At 32.0% G+C, this 26,504-nt stretch overlaps 2 protein-coding genes across 4 annotated transcripts in view; one reads left to right on the plus strand and one right to left on the minus strand.

Moving 5' to 3' along the window:
• Positions 1-1,994: 1,994 nt before the first annotated feature.
• LOC148602714 (actin-related protein 2/3 complex subunit 2-like) lies at positions 1,995-16,351 on the minus strand. The gene is made up of 11 exons (XM_088553739.1): positions 16,197-16,351; positions 15,357-15,391; positions 14,234-14,292; positions 13,427-13,480; positions 11,211-11,256; positions 9,919-10,105; positions 9,135-9,228; positions 7,201-7,327; positions 6,376-6,476; positions 5,146-5,243; positions 1,995-3,130 (listed from the first exon to the last, which is right to left on the minus strand). Exons 1-11 carry the CDS (start codon positions 16,268-16,270, stop codon positions 3,106-3,108), a joined length of 900 nt encoding a protein of 299 aa, XP_088409865.1. The 5' UTR covers positions 16,271-16,351; the 3' UTR covers positions 1,995-3,105.
• LOC148602715 (rac GTPase-activating protein 1-like) overlaps positions 6,474-26,504 on the plus strand; it is a 36,465-nt gene continuing 16,434 nt past the window's right edge. For 2 of the 3 annotated variants that reach the window (XM_088553738.1, XM_088553737.1), the window contains exons 1-10: positions 16,468-16,586; positions 17,476-17,561; positions 18,070-18,272; positions 18,597-18,733; positions 20,172-20,340; positions 21,779-21,941; positions 22,296-22,419; positions 24,543-24,651; positions 25,206-25,251; positions 26,088-26,185. In XM_088553738.1, the coding sequence (XP_088409864.1) occupies positions 17,480-17,561; positions 18,070-18,272; positions 18,597-18,733; positions 20,172-20,340; positions 21,779-21,941; positions 22,296-22,419; positions 24,543-24,651; positions 25,206-25,251; positions 26,088-26,185 (1,131 nt within the window). In that variant the 5' untranslated portion in view covers positions 16,468-16,586; positions 17,476-17,479. Of the gene's footprint in view, positions 6,579-16,467; positions 16,587-17,475; positions 17,562-18,069; positions 18,273-18,596; positions 18,734-20,171; positions 20,341-21,778; positions 21,942-22,295; positions 22,420-24,542; positions 24,652-25,205; positions 25,252-26,087; positions 26,186-26,504 lie in introns of those variants that run through there. The other variant, XM_088553736.1, reaches the window with a different exon arrangement.

Below are 26,504 nucleotides of genomic sequence, written 5' to 3' on the forward strand. Positions count from 1 at the left end.
TAATTCGGTTGATTTGGGTGACATATGTGTTTTGATTAAATTATGAAAATTATTATTTTAACGTTAATTATTTGGAAATTAATAGTGTTGTGATAAATGAATTATAGATGATGACAAATATTGGAAAAATATTGCATAATATATACCTTCGTATAAAAGTTTCGATTGACATAAAAAACCTTTTATTTCTGAACTTTAAACTTTCAGTTGAATTAAAATGAGTTTTTTTTTAAATCTAAATTTAAGCTTACACGTAAATTTTACCACACAGTACATGTATCTAATTTCCCATTTTTATTTAAAAAAGAAAATAATAATTAAATCTGGTAGCAACAATCAGAGGTTGGCAATGAAAAAAATCCATCAAAAATTCTTGAAGACTCAAATCACCCATGTATATATTTAAAAATGAATACTTGTTGTCAGGTTAGAATCTTCCAAATATCCTATCTTTTGTTTAAAAAAAAACAAAAAATTGAATCACGTAAATGTAATTATTATTTGAGAGTGACTCTTGGGTACTTTAATCTTGGCCATCATAGGTACATCTAGAGGGGAGGTTGGTCCACTCCAACGTGAAAACATAGAAATTCTAAGAAAGCAATTATCATTTATTAAATAATTAAGCAAATGTGTTATTTAGCATACGTGAATAAGATGCAAATTTGTGCTCTTTTTTATCTCTAGAACTGCTTCTGGTCTAGTACAATATTTGCAGGAATGTCTGTCAATATTTACCGAACAAAACAACAATACAAAGACAAGTTTCCTGACATTCGGTCATGAGCACGCAAAATCACTTGTCTTAATTGTCCCTGACATTGCATATGATCAAATATATTTCCCTTAGAATTAAAATTGTTTTTGCAACCAAATCAAACTTAACATCCATTTTTGTTTGTTCTTGAAAATACCACTTTATACTTTCAAATCTTCGATTTTTCTGTAAAGTTATACTATGAAATCAGACCTAACTGTCACAGATTGTGCACGCTATCCTGTTCTCACAACAAGGAAGAATTATTGTCTTTCAATTCCATTTAGGACTTTACAATGTCACCAACATGTATGTTTGTTAATGACTTTAAATTATTATTTTTTCTGCATGGCCTTAATGTTAAACAATTTTTTTTCTTAAACGCGATATCTTAAATTAATTGTCTAGAAAGAGGATCTAATGGCTTGTTGTAACGAATTCTCGAACACAACCTTGAACAAAAGGTAAAAAAAAAAAAAAACAAAAACAAAACATAAGGACTATTTTAAAGCTCTGTTTAAAGACGTTTAAAACATACATTATTTGAGTTATTTTTAAACAAGAAAGTTATTCCTTATCTGTTAGTTTTATTCTGCAGGGCATTTGGTCGTCTTTCTGTGCATGATAGTCAGCGTAAAGTCTGTACGAACTGATACCAAGTCAGCCTGTGAACATCGCAGTTTACGTTTAAAATGCCCCTCTTGCCACACCCAGTACTAACCCAACCTCTTAAAGTAACAAGTACAGTACATTGGAAACAGCACAGGGCTTTCACTAGGCAGTTTGGCCTCAAAGCTGTTCCTAATGAAAGCACTGAGCTACGTAGATTTGTAAGTATACTATAGTCTTTGTGACTTTTGACTTTTTTGCATTTTATATAGGATAGCAGATACTTAAAAAAAAATCAGGAAGTGGTAATAAGGTCTATTTAGGACATCAGGAATGAAACAGCTCAATCAAGGGAGATAATCAAATGACAACTAAAATGGGGGAATTGATTTTTACAGTGGTTGAGCTCAAAACCAAGTTGTTGAATAGAATTCCAAAATACCAATTATATATATTGCAAACCTCAATATGCTGTAGACATGCTCTTATCAGCAAACATACATATGAAAATTACTTGTACAAATGTATTCAAGAATAACTCAAAACCAAAACTAAAGAAATAGGAAGCTAAATCCATCACTGAGAGGATCAGAAAGAAATAAAGACAGACGAAAAAGAACAACACAACTTAAGATTTAAATATTTATTAACAAATGTTTAATACACCATAATAAAAAAATGTTCAATATTCTTCATTATATCTTGAATCGTATTATAAAATAAATATAGAAGTGCATGAATTTGAGACAATGATTTATATCAATTTTTACTTCAAAAACAAGTAGCTTAACCTACAGCAGTGCAGCACTTGTTCATTAGTTATACATGTACATTACCATGAACATTTGTTCTAAAATGTGAGTAATAATAATAAAGCCCCCCTCCCCCCATGAACACATAAGTCTCATTGTGAACAAGTAAACATTAACATAATTAAGCTGAAAGCCTGATTAAAATGTGAAGCTACTTACTGTAAAAGTATTATTTTTTTTATAAAGTTTCATGGTTTTCATGGACAAATAAACACAAGGTCTGTGTTATCCCTAAGATTTACAGATAGCATCCTGGTAACCCCCTGAATTTCAATATAGCATCTTGCATCTAAAACTATAGCATCACATTTGTATTGGACCCTATAAAAAATACAGCGTCGATTGGGGCAATGTGATGGGCCTGAGGAAATCACTGAAGGAAACATTTATCTGAAACCGAGACACTTTGATATTATTTTCTCAATAGGACAGAATTTAACTTTCAATAGGCAGTGATACATATTAGTGGAAGTTAAAAATAAAATACATACTTTTTTCTTCTGAAATTTCTTTACACTAAAACCAACATTAAAAATATTATTGTATTCTATGCTATCAATATGTAGATTTTTGTACATTTGCAGCAATGAAATCACAAAAATTACACCAAGAGAAATTTCTGTAATTAAGCTCTCAATTGCAGAGCAAAAATTTCTCTCTATGAGAATGCAACCTTATGCCTTTTAATATCATTAAAAATTCAATCTCAGAATAAGCTCAATTCAATAGCCTTATCAACCATTTTCTTCACTGGCAATTCATTAAAGCATACTGTTATTTTAATAATTGAATATATCATTCATGCATACAAAATTCTGTCCATGGTTTTTGGTCCAGCCAAGAATTAATTGTTTATGTTCATATGTTGTGGTAGTTCTCCCCAAAAAACAACTCTGCGCACCAAATCATTGCAAAAATATCTCCTCTTCAATTCATCTTAAATGTCTTTCCACTGAAAAGAAAAAAATTCCATTAACTGTTTTGCTTCTAGAAACAGTCAGTTCAATAAAGAAATTAAGAAACATATATATTAATTCGTTACCTGAAATTAATTACTAAGAATTTGAAAGATATTGTTGTATTTACTACAAACAGTAGAAAAACTTGCTGGAGTGCAGCAAGATATGCCCACAGAGGTTGAAACCTAAAAAGTTAGGGCAAATATGGACACAAAATTCAACCTTGATACAGCTCTGAATTTGACTGTGATTAAAGATTTGACACAAAGTATTTACAAATCAAAAAGAAGCTTACATTATTAAAAAAAAATCAATAAGTTTCATGAAAATTGCTTGAAGTTATTGTGCAATTATAGGAAATCCCCTTTTTTGTATGAATGAAGTCCAAACTCTCCAAAACAATAAACCAGAAATTCATAACAACTGAAGAAAGAGGTAACATCACTAGTGATAAACTATCTAACAAAGCATGAAAACAGTTGCAATCACTACTAAGTTAAAGTCTGAAAATTGAAATCCTACTTTTTTTTTACAAAGTCCCATAACTCTTAACCATAAGACAGAAATTGACAAAAATTGAAAGGGAGGTTACATCAATATAAATCAAAGTGCTGTCAACACTGGAAGTTTTTGATTCTTGTGAAAATAGTAGTATGAACAAAATTTCGAAGATTACATGATGTAAAATAAAATTGTGATCATACATTTGCATTCTTCATATTTTGTTTTTTCCCTAATACGTATTAAGCCGGATGTCAATCCATACTTCTGATCCAACTTCACACACAAATACAAATTCTGTTCCATTTCATCTTTTACTACATTTTTAAAACTATCCAAAAGTCACTTTGCAATAACAATAAAAAACTAGAGTAATAGATTATTTATTATACAATTTACTCAATTAAAACCAACTTCAGCTTAAGAAAAAAATTTCCTTGATGACATTAAATTTCCCAAAACTTGACACTTTTATCAATTTGAATTTTCCCCACCAACTTTACTTGATTAAAATCACTGCTCCACACCTCCTGTAAATTTATTTATGATAAATTATTAATGAAAGGACGGAGAATTTGTCGGATAAGTGTATTAAATGGAACATGCTTAACACATTTTATGCTTCTTGACACATTACTGCAAGAACTAAATTTCCTAAATAAAAATTTATTACTAAATATGATCTTTCAAGGCCAAAAAGGAGTCCTTCAAATCTACAGCTGATATGAAGACTAGATCGCAATTCTATTTGCAGAAATAATAGAATACTATTGAGCTGAATAATTGCAAGAAACAAATTTCCTGGTCATAAAAGAGGTATTGAATGATATGAAAGGAAATACATTTGGACTATATTTTTTTGTAGTGTTTAGAAATAGTCAGGAAGTTCCAGTGATAGACTGGTGACATAAGGTGTTTTGATAAATCAAAAACTTAATAAAAAATTCACCAAAATTTCATTGACATTGCTCCAAGGGTTATTGAGTTATAGTCCGAAAATATTAAATCACCTCATTCTGGTATGAGTCAAGTCCAATAACTCAAAAACAAAAGAGCAAAAATTTATACAAATAATAATAAAGAAAAAAACAATTCACAGAAGTTTAAAAAAAATAAGTGACAACATTTGTGAATTATAGTGCCAAGTGTGAATGATAGACACATGGACACCTGTACACAATATGTCCTGTCAAGAAAGATATTTTATAACAAGGCATGCCTATGTAAACCTTCACTTAAAATTTAAAGTGATTGTGATATGTAGTAACACAAGCTGCATAGAAAATTGTAACAAAAACAATGTGGATGATGGATATTGTTGTCACTATACACCATCCGTTTTCAAAGTGAGGGGTAGATAAATTATAGGTATTCATAAAGCTTTCATCAAAACCAGAAAATAAAGCATGGCTCTATAAATGTAAAAAGAACTGTAATAGAAAAAATCTCGGTTTAAAAAAAAACATGCAAGTTCTTTCTCAAAGTTTCTTGGTGAAATGATACAAACCTAATGGTTTTCTTCTCTTTCTGTTGGTCAGGTCTGGCTCTGTTCAGAACTTTTAAGAAATCTGAGGTCTTTGCTCTCATTCTGGAGTGGATGTAGGCCTGAAATTCAGAATGAAAACATCACATCAAGTAATGATATTTTAAGTAGAAGTGTTTGCAAAACTCATGCAAATTCTGTGACAAATGAAACATCCTAAAAAAGGCTACACATTTTGTTTTTGTTTTTAAGGTGAATTATCGGTCTGTATGATGAATTATATAATTATTCATGTTCTTTGGAAATAATTCACTTTGAAAACCCAACAGTGCAGGGCCTAATCTAGAGGGAGAAATGAGCAAAAAATTTATCCTTGTTTGTGCTCACTTCTCCCATTTGTCTTTTGGCAATGAGAAGTTTTTGTAATAGATTACATTGACAAAAATGTCAATATTGTTATTTTTCAAACAGAGTTTAATAAAACTTCTCCTTCTCATCAATTTGAAGAATAAGCCCTGGCAGTGTCTTCATATACAGATTTATCTCCCTTAATTTTGAATTCTACATCACATTCTGTATAATTTTTATCTCCTAAGAACAAGGGTTATATGAATCATTCACATTATTTTGTTACAAAATAAAAAATGATGGCATGTTTTGACATAGTGAAAAAATAATGAGGAAAGTGCATTTTTTTGTGTCGTAAATTGGTAACAAGATGCCAATTAGAAATTTACAAGATCATGCAAACCAATAACTTTTTTGCAGCTTCCCTAAGGAATCACTAACCACTTGTAACATTTCTACTACTTTACATGTTAAAAGAGTAATTTTCAAAGTTTCACTGTGAATTCCCAGGACAAATATGACATCTTAATGTTGAATAACATAGTGAAGCTTGGAAAATAAGGCTTTTAAAATAATTACACAAATGGTACCATGATTTTTTTTTGCAAAATTACACTGAAAATCCACACATTATCTTTTCTGCTAACTGACAGCATGGAGGCAAACTACTCACACATGTAAACAATATTCATACACTCTTGTGACAAATTACAAATATGATTTTAAAGTAAACATTCTAAGCTTTATTTTTACTTCTTTTGATATACACAAAGAATATGCACTTACTGTGCACAGATCTAGTTTCAGTGTTTTTTTGGTACTTGGTACTACATAGCCTCACAGGAGTAGACATTTGACCCAGAAGTAGAAAGTGAGACCAAATGCATATTTTATTCATTATCTTACCTTAGAACATTTGATATGGTAGTGTAAATAATCTCTAAGTGTGTGTATCAGGTTAATTGTGTTGTCACGGACTTTTGCTCCTGTGTGGCGAGGAAATAATACTAAAATGGAAGAAAAATAATGGTATAAGGAAATATTGACAGACAAAAACAAGTATTCATGAAAGAAGTTTGATCAAATGGAAAATTAATGTCACAAAAAAGGTAAGACCTTCAGACATGTCAATGAAACCCACATTGTGAAAAAATCCTTAGTTCCATGAATAATTAACTGGCTACTTCGTTAAATAATGTGGGATATCTCAGATGGCACTTACATATATTTTTATACCTAATTTAAAGAAGTTCATGTAGAAGTTAAACTTGGCAAAATCCAAGGTAAATATACAGAAAAAATGATCTATTAAATGGTAAAATCCTGATTTGAAAAACAAAACAAATTTATTTTTTTTACAGAGACTTATGCAAGAGAGTTTGTGACGAACTGACCAGACCCAGAAGTCTATTTCACAATATGTTGCTACTTCTACTATGTTATCATAACTTACCCTACTGATGCACCTGGTCCATGCTCCCAGATTTTAGTGGAGTCCGAGTTGCTCATTTGCTTTTGTTACTTTGTATTTATGATTTTAGTTACTTTATGTTCTTTGTTGTGTATGTCTGTTTTCCAAGTCTGGTCTTTGTCCCTGGATTGCGTTCTTTTGATTACCGCTATAACCTTGGTTCCCTTGATTACTCTTTAAGACAAATTGTACACTTACAACTTACAACTAAGGCCATAACAAGAAACTGAAAAAAATATGTTCATAATGTAATTCCTTACCAAATGTAATGTAGCCTACATTGTCACCTTCCCTGGCGTCTGTTCCTTTCAGCTCCATTGGGGGTTCTTTGTGGCTGAATAAAACTTGGGGTGCTTGCTGGTAGTTCCTTCGGCCTTCTTTGAATTCCTACACAAAACAGAAAAATATCAACCCTTTTAAAAGAGTAGTAAAATTGTAAATTTCAAAACTAGAAGGATGTTTCCGGGCTCAAGAAAACTAACTGATTTGTAATTCTAACATAAAAAAAAACTTGCACATGTATTAAAATGTATATTTCTTTTTTTTACAGATTTGAATTAAATTAAAACAATAAGTGGTAATATATATACACCACTAAATACATGTCTCAATGGTGATAATTATATAATTGCCTGGAATATTTCTTTTCAAATTGTCATCTTTTCATCTACATGTACATGTATATTAACAAAAGAGAGGAGAACCTCATTAATGTTTCTCTGGGTAAATGTACTCATCTGGTTTAAAAAAGTATCTTATTTATTAGCTGTTCCTTTTTTCCTTCATTATAACAATTGTGTTGCTTATGGATCTGTATACTTACATAATCCTTTATTTCATGTTTTTATTACAATGCTACCTATTGGTTCATGAGTATAACAATTTTTTTTATTTGTCCCAAAGTTAAAATCATATAGCTCAGCATAGAAATTTAAGCAGAAAGCTAATCAGGGATGATTTTATGAGGTCATCAAACAAAGGGGAAACTGGTAAAATTGGAAATAAATAAACAGGAAAAAAATAGTTGTAATGGTAAAATCTGGATTTCAATTAGCGGAATTCCACGGAAAACCATAAAAAATCATCCCTGGTTATTTTCCTTAACTGCTCAACGCGAGACAGCCATTGTTTAGATCTATGATTAGAAGTCAGAACATTACATATCCTTCCCATACTAATTACAGCTGCTACATAATGTAGGTAACAAAACTAATTAGCAAGGGCCTGAATAATTTACAGCAATCCAGATTTTCTTGCTAAGTTTTGGCTATATCTCAAAACTCATAGCAGCAAAATTAGTGAAAATCAATACAGACTTCCCTCTTGATTTAAGAAACAACATACTAGTATATTGTGGCTAAACAGCAAGATCATGCAGTTTACAAAAAAAAAAAACACATGTCAATATCTAAATGCGCCTTGAAAAAACTAAGGGCTCAAATTATTTGAGGCTTATTTCATATTTTCACTATATTTAGATATAAAGTTAAAAAAAATATGCTAGGTTCTCAGGCACCGCTGCATCCTTAAATACCCTTCCTGCAAAAATGGTAAAATCCAGAAATTTCATTCAATCTGGAATCTACTTTTAATTAGTTAAACGATTCGTCTGTGCACTTGACAGAAAGGTAAAAAATATGACGGGAATGAGGCTGTTATTTAACACTGATCATTAAAAATGAAAGTATATCTCATGGCGGAGAGATGGCTCCTATTTCTTGCCACATCTCATATTCCATTAAAGTTTAATGCCATGGAGTATTTTATTTAACTTCTCAACATCCTGTACGTTTACAGAATTGTTCAATTTAATGAAATTCCTCAAAGAAAACTTGCTTCTGATAAAAAAAAAAAAAAAAATTAAATAAAATTAAGCCTCCCTCCCGCATCAATTTTTAAAAAAATCTAAGCATTTTTTGTATGGCCAAACTCATTCATATTATATTACACATTGTTTCCTGTCATATTTGTCATATATAAATATTGTGTTATTTTCTATAGCATTGTTTTGCTGATGCAAAAAAGTATTCATTCATTTCATCTGAATTTAAAATAAAACTCTGTCAAAGTCTATTTAAGTAACAGCACGAACAAATTCTGGCAGCTGCCCACATTGCTGCCATACAAGGCACACTGATAACGAAATTTTAGTCTGGAAAATCCAGTTAAAATACAAGCATCATGACATTCTCACCTGCATGAATAATTTTCCAATGACAATATCATCATCATCTTTAAATATAGTACTAAATATAACTGTAACTCTATCTTTCTGTGCCTCTACATACCTGCAAATTTAAATCGCTTTTGAAAAAAATTATTTCTGAGAATACAGTGTGCACTTATATATTGATCTGTACATTTTTAGATTTAGAGTGAGTTTAATTTTGCATGAACTAGACTGGACATAGGCTTGTGTCAAGTTTTAAAATATACACATGTATTTGGAATTTTATTGATGAGAAATCATTCTTGTTATGTCAAACTTACCTGCTACCAGTGTGTAATGTATGCTGATAACTGATCAAGTTTAAAGGTGTTCTCCATTATGTTCAATGCAGAGATCAGATAAACCATAATAAAATTAGTGAAAGGTAGTTTGTATCAAGCCAAATCTGTTTATTCAAAAGGTCTATTGAAAGCATCTAAGCAACTTAATATTAATTTATCATATAAAATAGGTGATGAATTTCATGTACCTATTTGATATTTAATCTCCCCAAGGATCTAAATTTACCTTCAAAAGAGGACAGTCCTGGATTTACCAAATTTCTTATCAACGGTCCACTGCAGGAAAATCAAAAGTCCACAGTAAAGTGTAAATTACAAGAGTAGATAGTCCAAAGTTTAGGTTAAAGATATATATTGAAAGTCCTAGGTCAGATATTGAGGGTCCCGGACCTTGCACCAACACCAATTTGAAACCCTGCTCCCTCTACACGATTTTTTAAGAAGAACTGTATTGAAGTAATACTTACATGGTCTCGTCATCTCTATACTGTATCACGGCTCTCTGTTTTCCTGTTTCACCCTTCTCTTGGAATTCAAAGTATTTTTCAAACACAGATGCAAAACAGTTTCTCTTTAAAAGTGCCGCCTTCTTTACAACATCCTCAAAATCATCAGGGATGCTATCTAAACTGTATAATAGTGATACGTTGTACCCTGAAATTAAGTTTTGTAAATGTGTTTTGGATTGTTATACATTCAGTTTGATGTCCTGTGTCAGATATTTCATGTATTTCAGGACAAGAAGAATTAATCAATCTAATAGACCTTGCTTTGTACTAGTCTGTCATGCTGAGCCAGAATTTTAGGCATGTCACACCAGTCACATGGGCGGATTCAGGCGGGATTGTGACGGACGTGCGCCCCCTAAAATTTGCAAAGCATGGGCTATCATGGGTAGATTTAGGCGGTTTTTGGATGAAACATTAATTTTTAGCTACTTTTTCCATAAATGATATCTACATTGCACTCGGTATGGAAAAATATTTAAAAAATTTAACCTCAAAAAAACTTTTCGTCTCGCTCTGCTTGGCGGAATTTTAGCTGTGCACCCCCCTAATCTAACACCCTGGATCTGCCCCTGACTCAGACACATAATTCAAATTTAAGTCCAACCATTCATCACCTAAATGCCCCATGTTAGGAGGAGAAATATAATTTGTAAAATGAAGTTTTGAAAGGAGGAATGAGAGAAAGTTATGGAAATAAAGATGACATGGTCTAAATCATCATGAAGAAATCTTTACCATATGTACTTGAATCAATGTCACTTACTAATTAAACATTTTTTAATGGCTTCTAGTGATAAATATACTCTATATTAATAGGGAAAAACAAATCCCTCCTTAAGTGGGATTTGTTTTTCCCTATGAATGTAGAGTACAATTAAAATATACTTTTATTTATACTGTTGTCATCTAAAAAGGACTTTAACAAAGTAAATATTATACTGATGAAAAATCTTACTCATCAAAATGATCAAAAATCAAAATAGCAAGTTACCAATGGCATCGCTTTCAAATCAATACAAGGAAGTTTTGTGAAAAGAAATTCATTTGAAATCAAATGTAATGACTGAGTGATTGACTACATGAACACTCATTTCATGTTCATTGTCTGAATATAGCTGAAATATTGCTACTCGGACGTTAAACCCCAACAAACAAACAAACATGAAACCTGCATATTCCCAATTCAAAATGAGATTAAAAATTAAAAAAAAGTTTTACAATCAGTATGTATTGGCATAATTCAATCTTACCATCTTCAGGGGATGTAAGGTAATCGCTATATTCTCTTTTTATTAGCTGAAATGAAAAAAAAAAATTTTTTTAAATTACTAAAAATGTAGCCATGTGTGAATCAGTGCTAGAGAAATGGAACTGTATAAAAAAAACAAACAAACAAAAAATATCCAAGCCCCACAACTCATATGAATTGAATTAATCACAAAATTCATATATGTAGCTGCATAAAACTACAGTACATTTGTACACATTGGTAATCATTCTACAAAATTGCAGCCAAATCCAACAACTCATTGCAAATTATTGTAAATTCACTAGTATTACTAAAAGTGATGTTCTAATGATCGATTTTTATTGAAAATAAATATATATTTTTCAATTTCTGGCAATGACCAACAATTATTTTTTTTAGAATGGATTATCACAATTCCAGATCAAAACTATGTTTTTTCTTTTATCTAGTTGAATTTACACTTCTGTAATTAAGGTTTTCAAGTCAGCTGTTTCTGATCTTATATAAAACACTTCTGTGACAGGATCCTGTCACATGGTCATGGCGGAAGAACAAAAAAAGTTGCTTGACCATCCAGGCAATAAAAAAAGTTTTGTATGGAAATATTTTGGGTTAATTAAAATGTCATGAGACACCATACTTACAAACATAAATGGCAGTCTACCAATGTCTAAATTAGCAGATAAGATACTGACTATTATTACTGAAAGGTTTATGCAATTCAAACATGTTCATTTAACTCTTCCAGCAGCAAGTCTGATTTTTATCAACAATCTGATTACCGTATATACTCCCGTATAAGTTGATCCGCGTACAAGTCGGAACCCCCTTCTCGGACCAAAAATTCTGGAATCTAGCCTTGACCCGCTTACAAGTTGGACTGAACTCAGACTGAATTTTTACAGGTACAACAATCAGTGAAATTGTAAGAAAGGGCACAATTTTTGGTGGAAAATGTGAAGAATGATTATGTGTTTGTTTTTGTCTTTTTTTTTTTGTGCTGCAAAAGTTTTTACATCCAGGGCGTACGTTGTGTCCGATCAACATAAACATGTGTATGCTTTTTTTGTTTAGTTTTTTTTTTTAAATCAAATTGCTCTGTACATATTTAAAATGATTTACATAATAAATATAACAAGCTATTTGAGTTGTCATCATTCTTCAATGTTTACCAGTGACCCAAGAAAGCATGACTGCCATTTTTATAATAATTTGTTATACAACTAATGACCAGATTAGAATAAGTAAAAACTAAGAACTGTGAAGAACAATATTTTAATGGAAACTTGGACACCTATTGAGATCAAAGGATTTTAATAAATTAATTACCCATTAAGGTGATTAAAGGATTGATTGCTCATTCATGTTATAACACCTTTTTACCCAGTAATCATCTTTCATTGTTTTCTTTTCAATCAAGTCCATCAAGACGGTTCTCTTTGACATATACACCATACCTATTATCGTTATATTGTTATGAAATTACCAATAAAGATAATGTTAACGTCATTTTATTACAATTTAAAATTAAATTTTAATTATTTCTTAGCATTGCTAATATTACTTGTAGACTATGGTACATTGCTTAGTCATGTTTCATGCCATCTTTTTGGTATTCAGATATATTCAACAACCATGTGACATGCAAGTGAAAATAACAAACACAAGAAGCTATACAGGAAATACAAATTTTATTAAAGATAATTTTGTTGTAAGGCATAATAAAAATAAAACTGCAAACATTCATTTATTTCATCACTTTATAAGCATACACAACAATAACAAATATGACATATAGGTAAACTTTTACAATACACAAATATGGCACCGATCTGACTGTAAAAGGTAGGTGTCATTTTCATGTCAATACCTTAATGCTCCCATTTGCTCCGACTAGAATTTTTAACCCACAGCCAAGATATCGCTTATAAGTCGGAACCCCTCTTAGCAACTCAAAATTTACTCCCAAAAATCCAACTTATACGCGAGTATATACGGCATTCAGATGTATGGATTATGGATTTTCTTCTGATTTCCAGTACTAATTGCTAATGATATCTCGCTCTGAATCTCTTCTGTGAGACTAGTTTTTTCTTCCTGGTTTCTTGGATATATTTAAGTAAAAACACTTCAGTATTTTGCTTGCGAAATGTTCTTGAATGGATATAAAATTTTCTTATCTGGGTTAAGGTAAATATTATTTTAAATAAAACTTACTGCATCGGCACCATGATCCTGGAGATCTTTGTAAAACTTCAGTGAAATGCTAACCTGAAATCCACAATTACGAACTAGAAAAAGATGATTGGTTATCAAAAAAAAAAAAAAAGAAAAAAAAAAGGAAAACTTGCATTCTTAACATGGGTCTGGAAATTCTGTAGTTATTTGAAGATAAATATTGGAATTTGTGTCATTCCATCACATACTCTGTCTTTTATAAAATGAATGAGTTTGGTCTCGACCTCACGTGGACGTTCTGACCTGCCTCTAGGACTTTTTCAGCACATTAGCAAACAGCCGAAAACTTCCAAGTGATGAAAAAAATGTTGATTATTTTAAAAATGAAAATCGCAAATACATTTCATATATTGATTTGAACGTTTTGTTGACTTCTGTATTAAAAAGATTCAATCCATGAATTAATAATAACAAACTACAACTGATTTGTAGTTTTCAGCACCATGTGCTTTCGTAACAACTAAAAGACTGGTGGGAAAATGGATTTGTCAATCTTTTTCTTATTTGAATCAAGTAATAAATGTATGAAAATTCTCTGAGTCACTTCAGTTAATTCGTGCATGCAATGGTGCTGCACGTGTAGCGTTAATTTAATTATGCTGACTGTAATTTATAAGGGTTAATAAATTTTTTTATGTCCGATATTGGAAAATGGTTGTCGGACATTTGCAAAATGTGTCGGTCAATGACTGGCATTTTTTACCGTTTCCAGATCCTTGATTCTAACATTGTCAGAGTCATTGTCTTTAGCAACATATATTTTATAATACAGAATTATATACATACAATAATTTTGCCTTTATCTCCTTCAGGGTTGGATATATGGTACAGCACTCCATCAAAATCTACAAAAAACGATCAAAATATGGATTATATATATTTGTCTACATGTATTAAAATCTTGAAAAAAAAAAATGAAAGTTTGAGATACATCAAAATATAAATGTACCCGTCAAATTAATAAACTGAATCTCACTAAATCATATCAAAATTTTTAGAAAATGCAGTTAAGTATAATGATTGTTTTTTATATTTCTTCATGAATGGCAAATTTTTACATTCAAAATATCATTATATATTTTATTGAAATATTAATAACCATGACAATTGGTACGATACCTCATGTCTGCACATCGAAATGAGTTGAGTGGGGTATCTAATTTAGGGTTGAGGGATCTCTTCAATAGCAATATGACCATGAAGAGTCAAGAGAGTAGACCATACACATTTATGAATACATTTGCCTTTATTTTTTTTTCATAAACAGAAAAGTTGGGAGAAAATTATCACCGGTGTAAAAGTATTTGATAAATAGATTAATACATGTTTATGACTTTTCAAATACTGTCTTTGTTTATACATATAATAGCTTTCAATTAATATCCTCTCGGCCAAAACCATCAGTGTTGATATCATAATCTCTGGGTAAGCTCAGACCTGGCGAAATCATTTTTCGAACAATTATCTGCCGGACCAAAATCGTTTCTCTGATCCAATTTAAATTTGTCTCGATTTGGACGCCATCTTTAAAATGGAAGTTCCTGTTGAGGCGTGTCTAATAAAAAAATGCACCTGACATCTGGTCCGGAAATCATGCAAATTTTACTGACCAGCGGCTAAAAGTACCAGTCATGTCTGACAGTCTGATGAATTTCGCCATGACTGTAAGCTCTTTCAGGTCTCAAGAAGAACATGGGAATTACTTCACTCATAACAGTAATTATTCCTGTAACATTGGCCTTAAGGACCAGAATTCACACAAATTCTTGATTTTCACATGACTAAAACAAGCCAACTTCAACTTGTTGATGTGACCCCCATGCAAGGATTTATTCTCAATCTGTTTGTGTCCCCCAATCAGAACACTGTTCCTAAGTTTTCTGAATGCACATTTAATATTAAAAATTACCTGCAACAGTTATGTCAATAGCTTCTGGTTTGGCTCTAAAACAATATAAAGAGAAAGTTAAGAACTATTGATCTCAGTGCATATTGTGAAGATATATATATGAATGAGCTTCTAACCTTTAAGTTATAAGCGAGCATAGCTCACTCTTTAATATACAGAAATTTGTCTATAAACTTTATTATTTTGACTACTTGAGAAACTTTCTTCATTGAATGCAAAACACTACATTTCTATCAATTGAAGCTTTGAAATGCTAGACAAAGCGTTTTAAAGACCTGCACATAATTTCATTGAAACTCCTCTGACATTTACAAAAAAACTACTAAGTTTTGGTAAAAAAGAAGACATTCTTCCGTGATAATGGGAGTGTTTGACCAATAAAATTACAAATATTTGGAATACAGTATTTTTTGCCTGCTCCCACAGATGAAATAATGCTAAATCAAATTTAGCTAAAATGGTAAATGAAATCCATTTTATTTAAAAGCGAACCAACTTAATGCTTTGCTTAAACTGAAGCTAAATGCCTTCCTCATATTAGGTTTACAAATGCAAATGGACTATGCTAGTATTTGGTCAGTAACAAAATCTACAATTTACAGAATTTCCATAAATTATAAAAAGCTAGTTTTGAAAGTTGATTAAGCATTACAGAATCAAAAGCTTCCATATACAAGAATCGTAATAGAATAATTTCAGGCGGAAATCATGATGATCTTAACAAATCTCAAGTATAATGCTCGATTTTTTTTCGATGCGGAAGCAAACTTCACTTCAGCAAGACTTCAATATATCGTGCATATATTAAAGAAGACAACTCTCTTTCGATTGAAATCATACCCTTCTTTGGCATTTCGGAATCTAAGGGTTAATGTCTCTTCGACGATTCTGTTCTGAATCTCCAGTAAAATCATTCTTTGCCAGAATCTTAACTTCAACCAAAGAGCGAAGGGTGTGAAATTACTTTTTTCACCGACCGGAAGTAAATTATTACTCTCAAATGTTATTTTGTTAAAAATGCTCTGATTGGATAAAAAGTTCGACTGGATTTTACTGGTTGTAATGTTTTGTTATCTTTTCTTGCTGATAACTTTCACATATGAAACGTAGAATTTCATTGGATAATCTTTATGTTATTCGAAAACAACCGGGAAGGCTGAAGTGGCGTTCAAATGGAATTTTTAAATTGATAAAATAGACAATTTCTTTATCTGACGTAGTTATCGATAGGTAAAATTTACATATTAATCAAGCATTTTAAAGGAAAGGTAAAATGGCACAAGGCATGATAAGATTCATCAGTGCAGCGTGGTCTTTTCTTGACGATACGTCGATAGTCGATACGCCCCTTTGACGATAAATTTCACAGTTCCCGAAAATGTCATTTAAAATTTATGCTAATTTAAAGACCTAAACTAAAATAATTACCCCTGATTCATGTTAGGCCGTAGTATATAGTCTTTGCAGAGTGCTCGGACTGGGTGCAAGACGCATAAGGCTTGATACCAGCTGAGTCTCACCAAAGATTTTATTTAAATTTGGTAGTCACTACTTCCATTTACATGTGGCATATACAGTAAAAAGCGAGGCCTTCCACTAACCTGTCAGATGATCCAGGGGTTTCATATTACATGTACCTTACCTGCTGGCCGATGGTTCTGAGTCTGACCTCAAAAGAGAATAATGTTACTTGTATGAAAAGTATTTGATATCTTAAAATCTACACATAAAATACAGTCAGCCTATGTGATTTCTCTTTCATGCAGTGTAAAGAGCAGTTTTAATCTACAATGTACATAAAGAAATGATAAGTCAGAAAAAAAAGAACAAAATATTTCCGTGGATGTGAAAGGATGATTTATTGATTGAAAAAAGTGTCGGCCATGGTCACTGAATAATAAGGGCCTTTAGCAGCACACACATCCCTGGCCGAATGTTGGATTACTAGTTCTCATTCTGGAGGTTAAGCGGGTTTGCAAAAACTTTTCTTTCTTTTTGCCTCTCTTATTGATATCAATACTTTCAATTTAAGGCATGAAGTGATTATGGACAGAAGCAAATTGTATAATGTACATGTAGGTGTATTTTATTTTCATTTGTGATATCCTTTTTTTTTTAGGAAAATGGATAAACAACTTTCTTTCCTGGCTGCTTTTGATGATTTGATGAGAAATGCTAAAGTTCTTCATGTTGGTGTAGAACCAGGTATGGTATTCAATAAAATTAATTGTAAATACATGCATCAGATGATGGGACTTTTTTATAATATACATGTACATGTACCATCCAAATTGCCTGTTTTATGTTTCAAAAGGTCCAGAAAGTTCATGGTAGACCTAGTTATTACTTGTACATTTCAAAGCAAATTTTCAACTATTCTCATTTTTTGGAGATGAGGCCTGAAGAGTTTCCTTATTTTAAGCCTTGTGAGATTTCCCAATCTCACTCATGGATGAGAACAAACACTTAGTGTTTATGAATTCACTATAAAACTTTATTACAAAGAAGTAGCGACAAGTATGGTATTATGAATTGGGGCAAAGAAATCACAAAACTAAATTTACAAGTGAGAAAAAGGACCCAATACTGGCATAAAACTCGTGAGAAAATCAAGTTAATATTTTGAACCAGTGATCAATAAGAAAATTTTTTGGGTCCTGGTGAAGAGTGTGATAAGTACAGACGTGTCATACTTTGGTCTTGTTTAAATCAGAGTTCAGAAGATTTGTTGGTAACCAGCAAAGTTGTCAAAGAAAATGGAGAGATGCTGAAACAGAGTTAGAAAGACTTAGAGAACAAGTAAAGACCCTTGAAGAAGAAAACAAAAGATTACAAACCAGGCTTAAGCATGCCCATGTACAGATTGAAAGGGAGGCAGATGAGAGAAAAAGAATTGAAGACAGAAAAGAGGAATTGGTGAGGATTGTAAATCTAACTTGTTCCAGTTAAGATACATCCTTAAAATGTGATTGATACTTCTGTTAAGTGTCCCTTAGTCCTTCCACACATTGTAAGATAACTTAAAAAAATGATGATTTTTTGACATTTTTTTGTACTATGTGACTATCTTCATCAAATGTGTCTCTCAATCATGTATGGAAAAGCTAAATCAAAATTAGTCCAAAAACACATTTAGTAGAAGCTGGTCGCATTTAGTTATGTGTCGATCTCCAGTACTGGTAACAGGACAGTTGCAACCTTGAACATTGAATTGACTGAATTGCTTCCCTTGGGTTTCAGGATCAACAAATAGGACTAGTGAGAGAATTATTGGTTGATAAGAATAGTAAGAGTATGCTTCATGACCATGACAGAGAAAGATTGGCTTTCCTCAACAATATGAGCCACAAAAGGATGGATACATCACCATCAAGAAGGTACAGGCATTATATATAGATTCTCTCTCAGTGATGAGTGGTTTAAATTATTTCTCCACTCTCTGTGGTAAATTTAAGATTTTCAACATGCGGCGTTAGTAAGCTGGTTAAAATCTTAATTTTATCATAGAGAGTAGAGCAGTAGTTAAAATCAAGAATAGGCTGAAGGCAGAATCAGTTTCTCCCATGAAATCTGTAGAAAACTTGAATTGTCAGGATACCTCAGGCAGAAATTAAGTACCATTCCAAGTAAGAATCAGACAATTGGTGGCACATCATAATTCTTACTATCTGTGATGATTATATGTTTTGACTGATTATAGAAGAAAATAGTGCAGGAAAAATTTTCTGCCATTTTTCAATAGTGGCAAAATTTTACCAATGCTTAAATGTTTATTTTTGACAGTTATCAGATATAAATACTTGGTTAATGCAATAAAATCTCTGTGTATTTTTCCTTCATGTGCCACACCTTATACACATTTTACCCGATCCTTAGACGGAGAAGTATTTAAATCACCACCTGGTGGTTAAAAAGTCACATGCATTTTGATCACTGGCTTGGAATGGGAGAAATAAAGCTTCTTACATTGACATTGTGACAAATGGATTATCAAGATAGTTAAATGATGTTTTTTTTTGGTTTTTTTTCAGTACGAGCTTTTGCAAGTGCTTCATATATCATCATTTAACTATCTTGTTTGGAGATATCAGATCATTCAAAAGTTCAAATGTATGAGGCTCTTTCTCTAAAATTGTTAAAAGTAAGCAAAATTTGAAGTTGGAGTTCAAATGCTACAAACCTTTGTGTGTAACATCATAAAGCACTTGTTTTGATGATGTTACCATCAAACCAATCATCAGCCAAAAAAAGGCCTCATATATCAGATAATCAGTATTTTCACAATGAATAGACAGATAAGTAGATTTGCTGAAAATCCTATTATGATGTCCGTAACAAGCTTTGAGACCACCATTGTGGTTGATTTTCAATTGGTATATGAGCAGCACACGACTTATTTGGCGTTGCTTGTGTGTAAATTACTGTCCACCTCAATCATGTAAAAAAACACATGTAACATTCTTAAGTGTATCAGCTGTTTTCATTCATTTCAGTAGTGTGAATGAGCATCAAATTCATATTTAATAAAAATATAAATGCGGCATAAATGGTCAGCCAGTGATAAAACTATGATAAAATGGAGTTTCTGTGATTTATTTCTTAATTAGAGAAATACTGAGAAAAACTATTTCATGATAACACACACATGAAAAATTGCTTGAGCCTTATAATGTATCTTGTGTCTAGTCTAGAAAAAAATCAAGATAGTTGAATATGTGTTATTGGTTGATATTCTTACTTATGTCAGATTATATAAGATATATTTTATTGATTCATAAAATCTTTAAATTACCATGTACATGCTTTGTCTTGCAGATTACACCCAATAAATGAAACCACACATTCAATATTATCAGCATCAGATTATGACACAACTGGAGATGAGCTTGACAGTGTTTGTCTACGAAGTGGAAGAAATTACAAACGACCATCAGCGCCACCTATGGAAGAAGCTGAACCCAAAAGAAGAAGAAGTGATGAAGAGGTTTGTGTCATTTTCAGTTTTTCAAATACCTAACAGAAAAACTTTCTTACTTGGTGACTGTTTTTATATTCACTGCAAATGTTGAACAAGAAGATTTATTAAAAGTACAAATTTTTATCATTATAACTTATAATAGCTAAAAATATTTACTAAAAGTGGTTTGGAGGTTAAGACCCATACCCTACGAAACATTTAGATTAAAATAAGTTGATTCGGACATTTTCTTTAAATTTGATTATCAGGTCAAATTAAGGCACTGTCTGCATTTGATTAAAACTGCAATTAATAGAGTTGTCCTGTTTGGTCATGTGACCAATAAAAACTTGTATGACTTCTGGTTGTTCACTAGATCATGTTACTGGCAGAATTTTTTCAGCAGCACCAGGTGTGGAATATGCTAGATACAAAACATCTCTACCATATTTGCGAGCTCTAATGGCAGTATGCCCATTCATGAACTGCACTGATTGTCTGTTTTTGATCTCTCTGTCCTATCGCCAAAGTAGTTTTTATTCAACTTCCATCATTAGTACATGTATTAAACATAGACCAACATGTGCAAAAGAATAGTACAAAACATGTTACTATTACAAGTGTCAATTTTACACTGTACTTTCATATTACAACATATCCATCATTAAAAAAGAACAAATTGATCATTTGTACCAAAAAAAAAACCTCTATATCCACAAATTTATAGGTCACAGGGTGCATAAATCCAATGGATGCAAAAAACGTACTGTCTTTACGAAATAGATTTCCAACTTGTCTGACAGAAACCCAAATTTGACTTTCTTCTCCCATATAAGAAGTCAAAAATTTCTGAAATGTCTGTCTGACCGACTAAATTTTTGTCTGTCAGTCATACAGTATTTCATAATGATTAAACAAGTGGGCATGCTGAAACATTAAATGTTGAAAATGTTTCTTGAGACCAGGCAACATCTACTTCATGATACATGTAAGTAATATTACCAGTAAGTAGAGGCTCACAGTACACGAAAAAAATAATGTGTTTCTGATCACCCTTCTGAAATTTTGTATGGTTGGTAGGTAGGGATTTCAAAAAAAATTATGTATTTTTTTTTATTTTGAGATGAAATAAGTGTGACACAAAAGTCAGAATACAATAAAAATTAAATCCGCAAAGATTGAAAATGTAATGAATTAGTCATTGACAAAGAGCACACTCACATGTGTGTTTAAAATTTATTCTAAATATAAATAAACCATAATTTTAAAATCTTTGTTATTCTATCTGGGATAGAAAACTATATCTTTGGCTTTATTTTCTTTCTTTTTTTTCTGTAAGACAGTTGGCAGGCTTTTTTTTTTTTTTAATCAGAATCACAAATAAAAACTTATGGGTAGGGTGGGGGGGTCTGAAGGAGGGTTGGTAGGGTGACCGGAAACATAACAATTTTTTATGTTTTTACAGAAGGAGGGTTCATTGATTACAACTACCACAGTAACCCTGGATTGTGTGGGTAAACCTATTGCTGCTACAACTAATGTCACATCTTTACCTCGTAAGAAACTCAACAAAAGCTTCAGTGAGCCAGCTTTGGATGAAGCTGGTAAAGGTTTACCTGGATATGCTGGTGAGTAGAACTAAATAGAGAGGAAAATATTATCATATAAATACTAGGGATGTCTACCTTTATGGAGTCTTCATAGTGTGAAAATTAAGCTTGATGTATCGTGAATCTCTCTGTAGCACCTATGTTAAAATCACACTAAGTTTTGGATTTCATGGATCATTTTCATCAAATGTGACCAAAAATACAGATTACTCTTAAAGTATGATGAGTAAGTCCTAAAAACTTGAATTGTAGCATATTTGTTAATTAATATATCTGTCTGATGTCAGAAAACTATGTTTTCTTATTTTGTTAAGGGGGTTTTATTTTGTTCACACACTTGATAGAAAACAATTTATTGTGTTTGTTTTTCAGGTGCTAAATGTGCATATGACAGTGAAGTTGAATCAGATGATTCAGAATATGCAACACCTGGTAATCGTAACAACAACACTAGGAGAAAGTCACGGGGCAGACGAACTCCATCAGCTGCTGCTGAGTAAGTTATAGTAGTACTCTTACAATGTTTTATGCCACTGAAGTGAGTATGAATATATAATTATACCCCATGCAACAAAGTTGCGAAGGGTATAATGTTTTTTACCCATCCATCTGTCAGTCCATCTTCAGTTTTCTGGACTTTTAAACAGTTGCAGATATTGACATGATTTTATATATATATATAAGTTATAAGTTATGATAAGTTACAGGTCAAGTTTGACTTTCGTTCCGCTCTGATGATTTTTACTTAAATTACGGGCATTGAACTTAGCAAAATTCACAGAAATAACAGTTTTCCAGACTTTATTTCTAAATGCTTGCAGATGTTGACATGATTTTTCAGTATGTAAGTTCACCATGATAAGTTGCATTTCAAGTTAACGTTTCATTCTGATCTAATGATTTTTATGGAAATTACGGGCCTTGAACTTAGCTTAATTCACAGAAATAACCATTTTTTTCTGACTTTTTTTCTAAACGCTTGCAGATTATGACATGATTTTTGGTATATAATTTCACCATCATAAGTTACAGGTCAAGTGTACCTTTTGTTCCGCTACGATGCTATTTACGTTGGATTAACTAAAACTCAAAGAAATCAGTCTGTAGTTTGAAACTACCATTCTGAATTTAGTTAGAAGATCAAGGTCTGAAGCCTGAAAAAACACTCTTATTACTTTTTTTTATCAGGGTCCTTCTACATATATTTCTCTTATGAACAAATTTACTGGAGTATCCAACATTGGGATGTGTTGGGTATTTGAGCATGCTCACTAAGGTTCTATAATTTAATTTGATTGTTTATTTCTCATCTGGGGGAGATTGGTTATTTTCCATAAATTAACTTGGTACTGTCACATCAACGTGGATCAGTCGGAAGTCCACAATTAAAAAAATAAATGAGGCTTTGATGAAGGGAAAAATCCTAATTTTGACTTTAATCAACTGGAAATTTAATTAAAAGGATTGTTCTCCTATATAATCAATAAAAATAACCTTGGATTTCTCGAAAACTCGAACTGACTAGTCGGTCCGTTCGGTAATAAATCTTAGAGAATAACCCTCACTAACTCAAACTCGTCAGCCATTTTGTCAGCTTGGGTAATAAAAGGTGTGAAAAACTGAAACCCTATCATTAATCAATGTCATTTTATTAATTACAGGTAATATTTAAGTCATCACTAATTAGGTAGTTTTGATCTTAACATAAAACTAATTGAAGTTCGGTATAATGAAACCATGAAAAAAAATCGGATGAAAACAAATTATTGACCAATGAACCCGCACTCTGGACATTTTTAAAAGAAAACACAGCATTTTTAATGTCCACAAATCTACATAATCTTCCAAAAGCAAATGAAAAAGACCCACGAACTAACACAACTTCGAAGGAAGTAAGCAATTTCTAACGATGAAGTCGGACCGGCAATGAAAGAAATGCGAAAATATACGAACTTCCAATTTCTCAAACTCCCGATAACTCGAACACATTTCAATGGTCCCTTGGAGTTTGAGCTACCAAGGTTTGACTGTGTGTATATATATATATGTATATATATACAACGTCTCAGAATGTGACGACTATTCGCTACACTGCTCCATCAGATCAAATTGATACAGGGAAGATAACATAAACTTATACAAGGGTCTGAAAAATTCCCAACAATGTTAGAACTGTCAAATTTGCAAAGCAATTTTTGGTCGTTTCCTCTGTGGGACTCGAACTCGTACCGCTGTGACATCTATGGCAACATCGCCTGCACTGTGTCCAGTGCCCTAGACCACACGGCCAGCTGGGCTATATAAAAATATAGCTTTCGCTGGCCGGGTTATTCCTCCTCATAGGATTAATCTAGGGCTGTAACTTAGTACACGATGTATGGTAGTACGGGACAGTTCATTTTAGATGTTATTATGTAAGAGAGAGGATCAAATTAATGATTCATCTCACAACAAATCAATATTATACAAACGTCTCAGAATGTGACGACTCTATTTGCTGGATATATATATATATGCTCCTTGGATGTATTTCTTCTCTTTGACGAAATGTAAATTACTGAGTCTCTTAAACTTTATGTGTGTTGTTAGGACAGTTTCAGCATATTGACTTCTTTTCAGAATGAGTTCAACTCCTGGTTTACGGAAAGCCTTTTCAGCTAGTAAAGGATTGAACAGAGTTCACTTCTTTATCTCAAAAACTGTGATCAAACCAGAAACCTGTACACCTGTAAGTATATGTACAAATATATGTTTGTTAAAGTATATTTTAAGTGTTTACAAAATGTCTGCTTGATTTGTGTCATTGTGTTTTCGAGAACTGTTTAACCTAACTTTGACACATATTTGTTTTAAACTTAGTATGGAATACCTCTTTGATTTGTTGAGTCTTCGTTGAGAACTCTTTCAGCTCTCTGAGATACGAAGTTGCTTTTTAAAACATAATACAAAATTTTAAATGATGTTGAGATATAGGTTTAGATCACTTTGGAGTAAGGGTATATTCAGTACATTATTTTCTTTAGTTGTGGGCTAATTTCCATAAAATATCTCTATTAGTTTTTCCACAAATCTTCATCTTCTTGCTTCAGTATATCTTATTGGTTAAAATTTCAGTTGAGGATGGATTTTTTATTGAGATTCCCCCCAAAGAAATGACCATTTTTTTTTTATTCAAATTAACCAACAAAAGGATAGGACTTGCAAGCTAAATTGCTAACTGAAATTCTTAATATTCTTCATATTTGTTTACTCATATGATGACTTGCAGTTGATCATTTTCAGTGTGGCAAAAGAATAGGATTTGGAAGAATGGCCATGAAGTGTAAAGGTATGTAGACTGGAAAACATCAACAAATACCTTATTTGTATGTGTGACCTGCTTTTTTAACTATGGATTATTATGACTCCCCAGTCTGTTTCACCTTTGTAACTGCAACTTCCCTAAAACTACTGCACCAAATTTCATGAAACTTTGCGGGTAGTTAGGAGTTGATATTAAGTTGTGCATATTACTAGTAATTTATGATCCACTGAATTTTATTGGAGTTCTATCCCTTTTGAACTTTGGTGCAAGGAGATTGATTGATTGATTGTTGGGGTTTAACCCCCGATCAGCAATATTTCAGTTGTATTCAGGCAATGAACATGAAAGGGATGATAAAATGAACATGAAATGATGATGATGAAATGAAAAAAGGGATGGGACACAAGGATAATTCGGTTGACAAATTTTGATTGCCACAAAATAAAAGGGGGGATGGGTAGGGTCGGATGGACATATGTTTAGTTCTTTTTATAGGCAGTCGTCTGAATATAGCTGAAATATTGCTGCTTGGACGTTAAACCCCAACAAACAAACAAACAAAACTTTTATAGGCAAAAAAACTTTTAATTACAGACATAGTGTCCATCATTTTTTGTTGTTGACCCATTTAAATCGCATATGACTGAGATTAGATTTTCCTGGTGAGGAATGGAATACCTAGATTTACAGATTACAACATAAGGAAGATGTTTATTCTACATGTACATGTACGCTTTTGTATGTAACTAACCATGTTTACTTGAATTCAGCTTCCTTATACATGAATGGAAGATATCATGAGCAACAACTCATGTGAAGTGCACACACACTACTTTATTTTATATGTATTTGTCTTATAGATTGTAGAGCAGCCTGCCATCCAGATTGTAAAGACAGTTTACCATTACCATGTATCCCTACCTGTCCTAGTACTCCAGGTGCCACAAAACTAACAGGGGTAAGATATTTATACATGCACGGCATGTCCATTCATGTACTGCAGTACGTTTTTCACAAAATAAAAATCATGGAAGTAAAAGTCAAAGCATTCATGAAAACATATTAACAATATTCAATTTCTATTTTAATCTTTAAATTTCAGGTCCTCCGTTAATTCCTTCTTCTGGAATAGAGTGTTCTGTATCAAAATGAGTCAACATTCAAGAAAATATTTATTACATTGTAAATGAAATATTAGTCTGAGTATGTTGGGTAATTTATACCCTTATAAAATCCTGTGTACACCAAAATTTGGAGGTCAGGGCATGCATGAACCC

Source organism: Perna viridis, chromosome 11 (assembly GCF_037379345.1).
Source record: "Perna viridis isolate PV_CMFRI_1.1 ecotype Kerala chromosome 11, ASM3737934v1, whole genome shotgun sequence".
NCBI lineage: Eukaryota > Metazoa > Mollusca > Bivalvia > Mytilida > Mytilidae > Perna > Perna viridis.

Excerpts from the sequence above, each read along its gene's own strand:
- LOC148602714 (XM_088553739.1), bottom strand. The coding sequence starts at position 16,270 with ATGATTTTACTGGAGATTCAGAACAGAATCGTCGAAGAGACATTAACC. Across the intron at positions 10,106-11,210 it reads CCTTACATCCCCTGAAGATG|GGTACAACGTATCACTATTA; the intron begins GTAAGATTGAAT and ends ACTTAATTTCAG. Across the intron at positions 9,229-9,918 it reads TATAGAGATGACGAGACCAT|GTATGTAGAGGCACAGAAAG; the intron begins GTAAGTATTACT and ends TTAAATTTGCAG.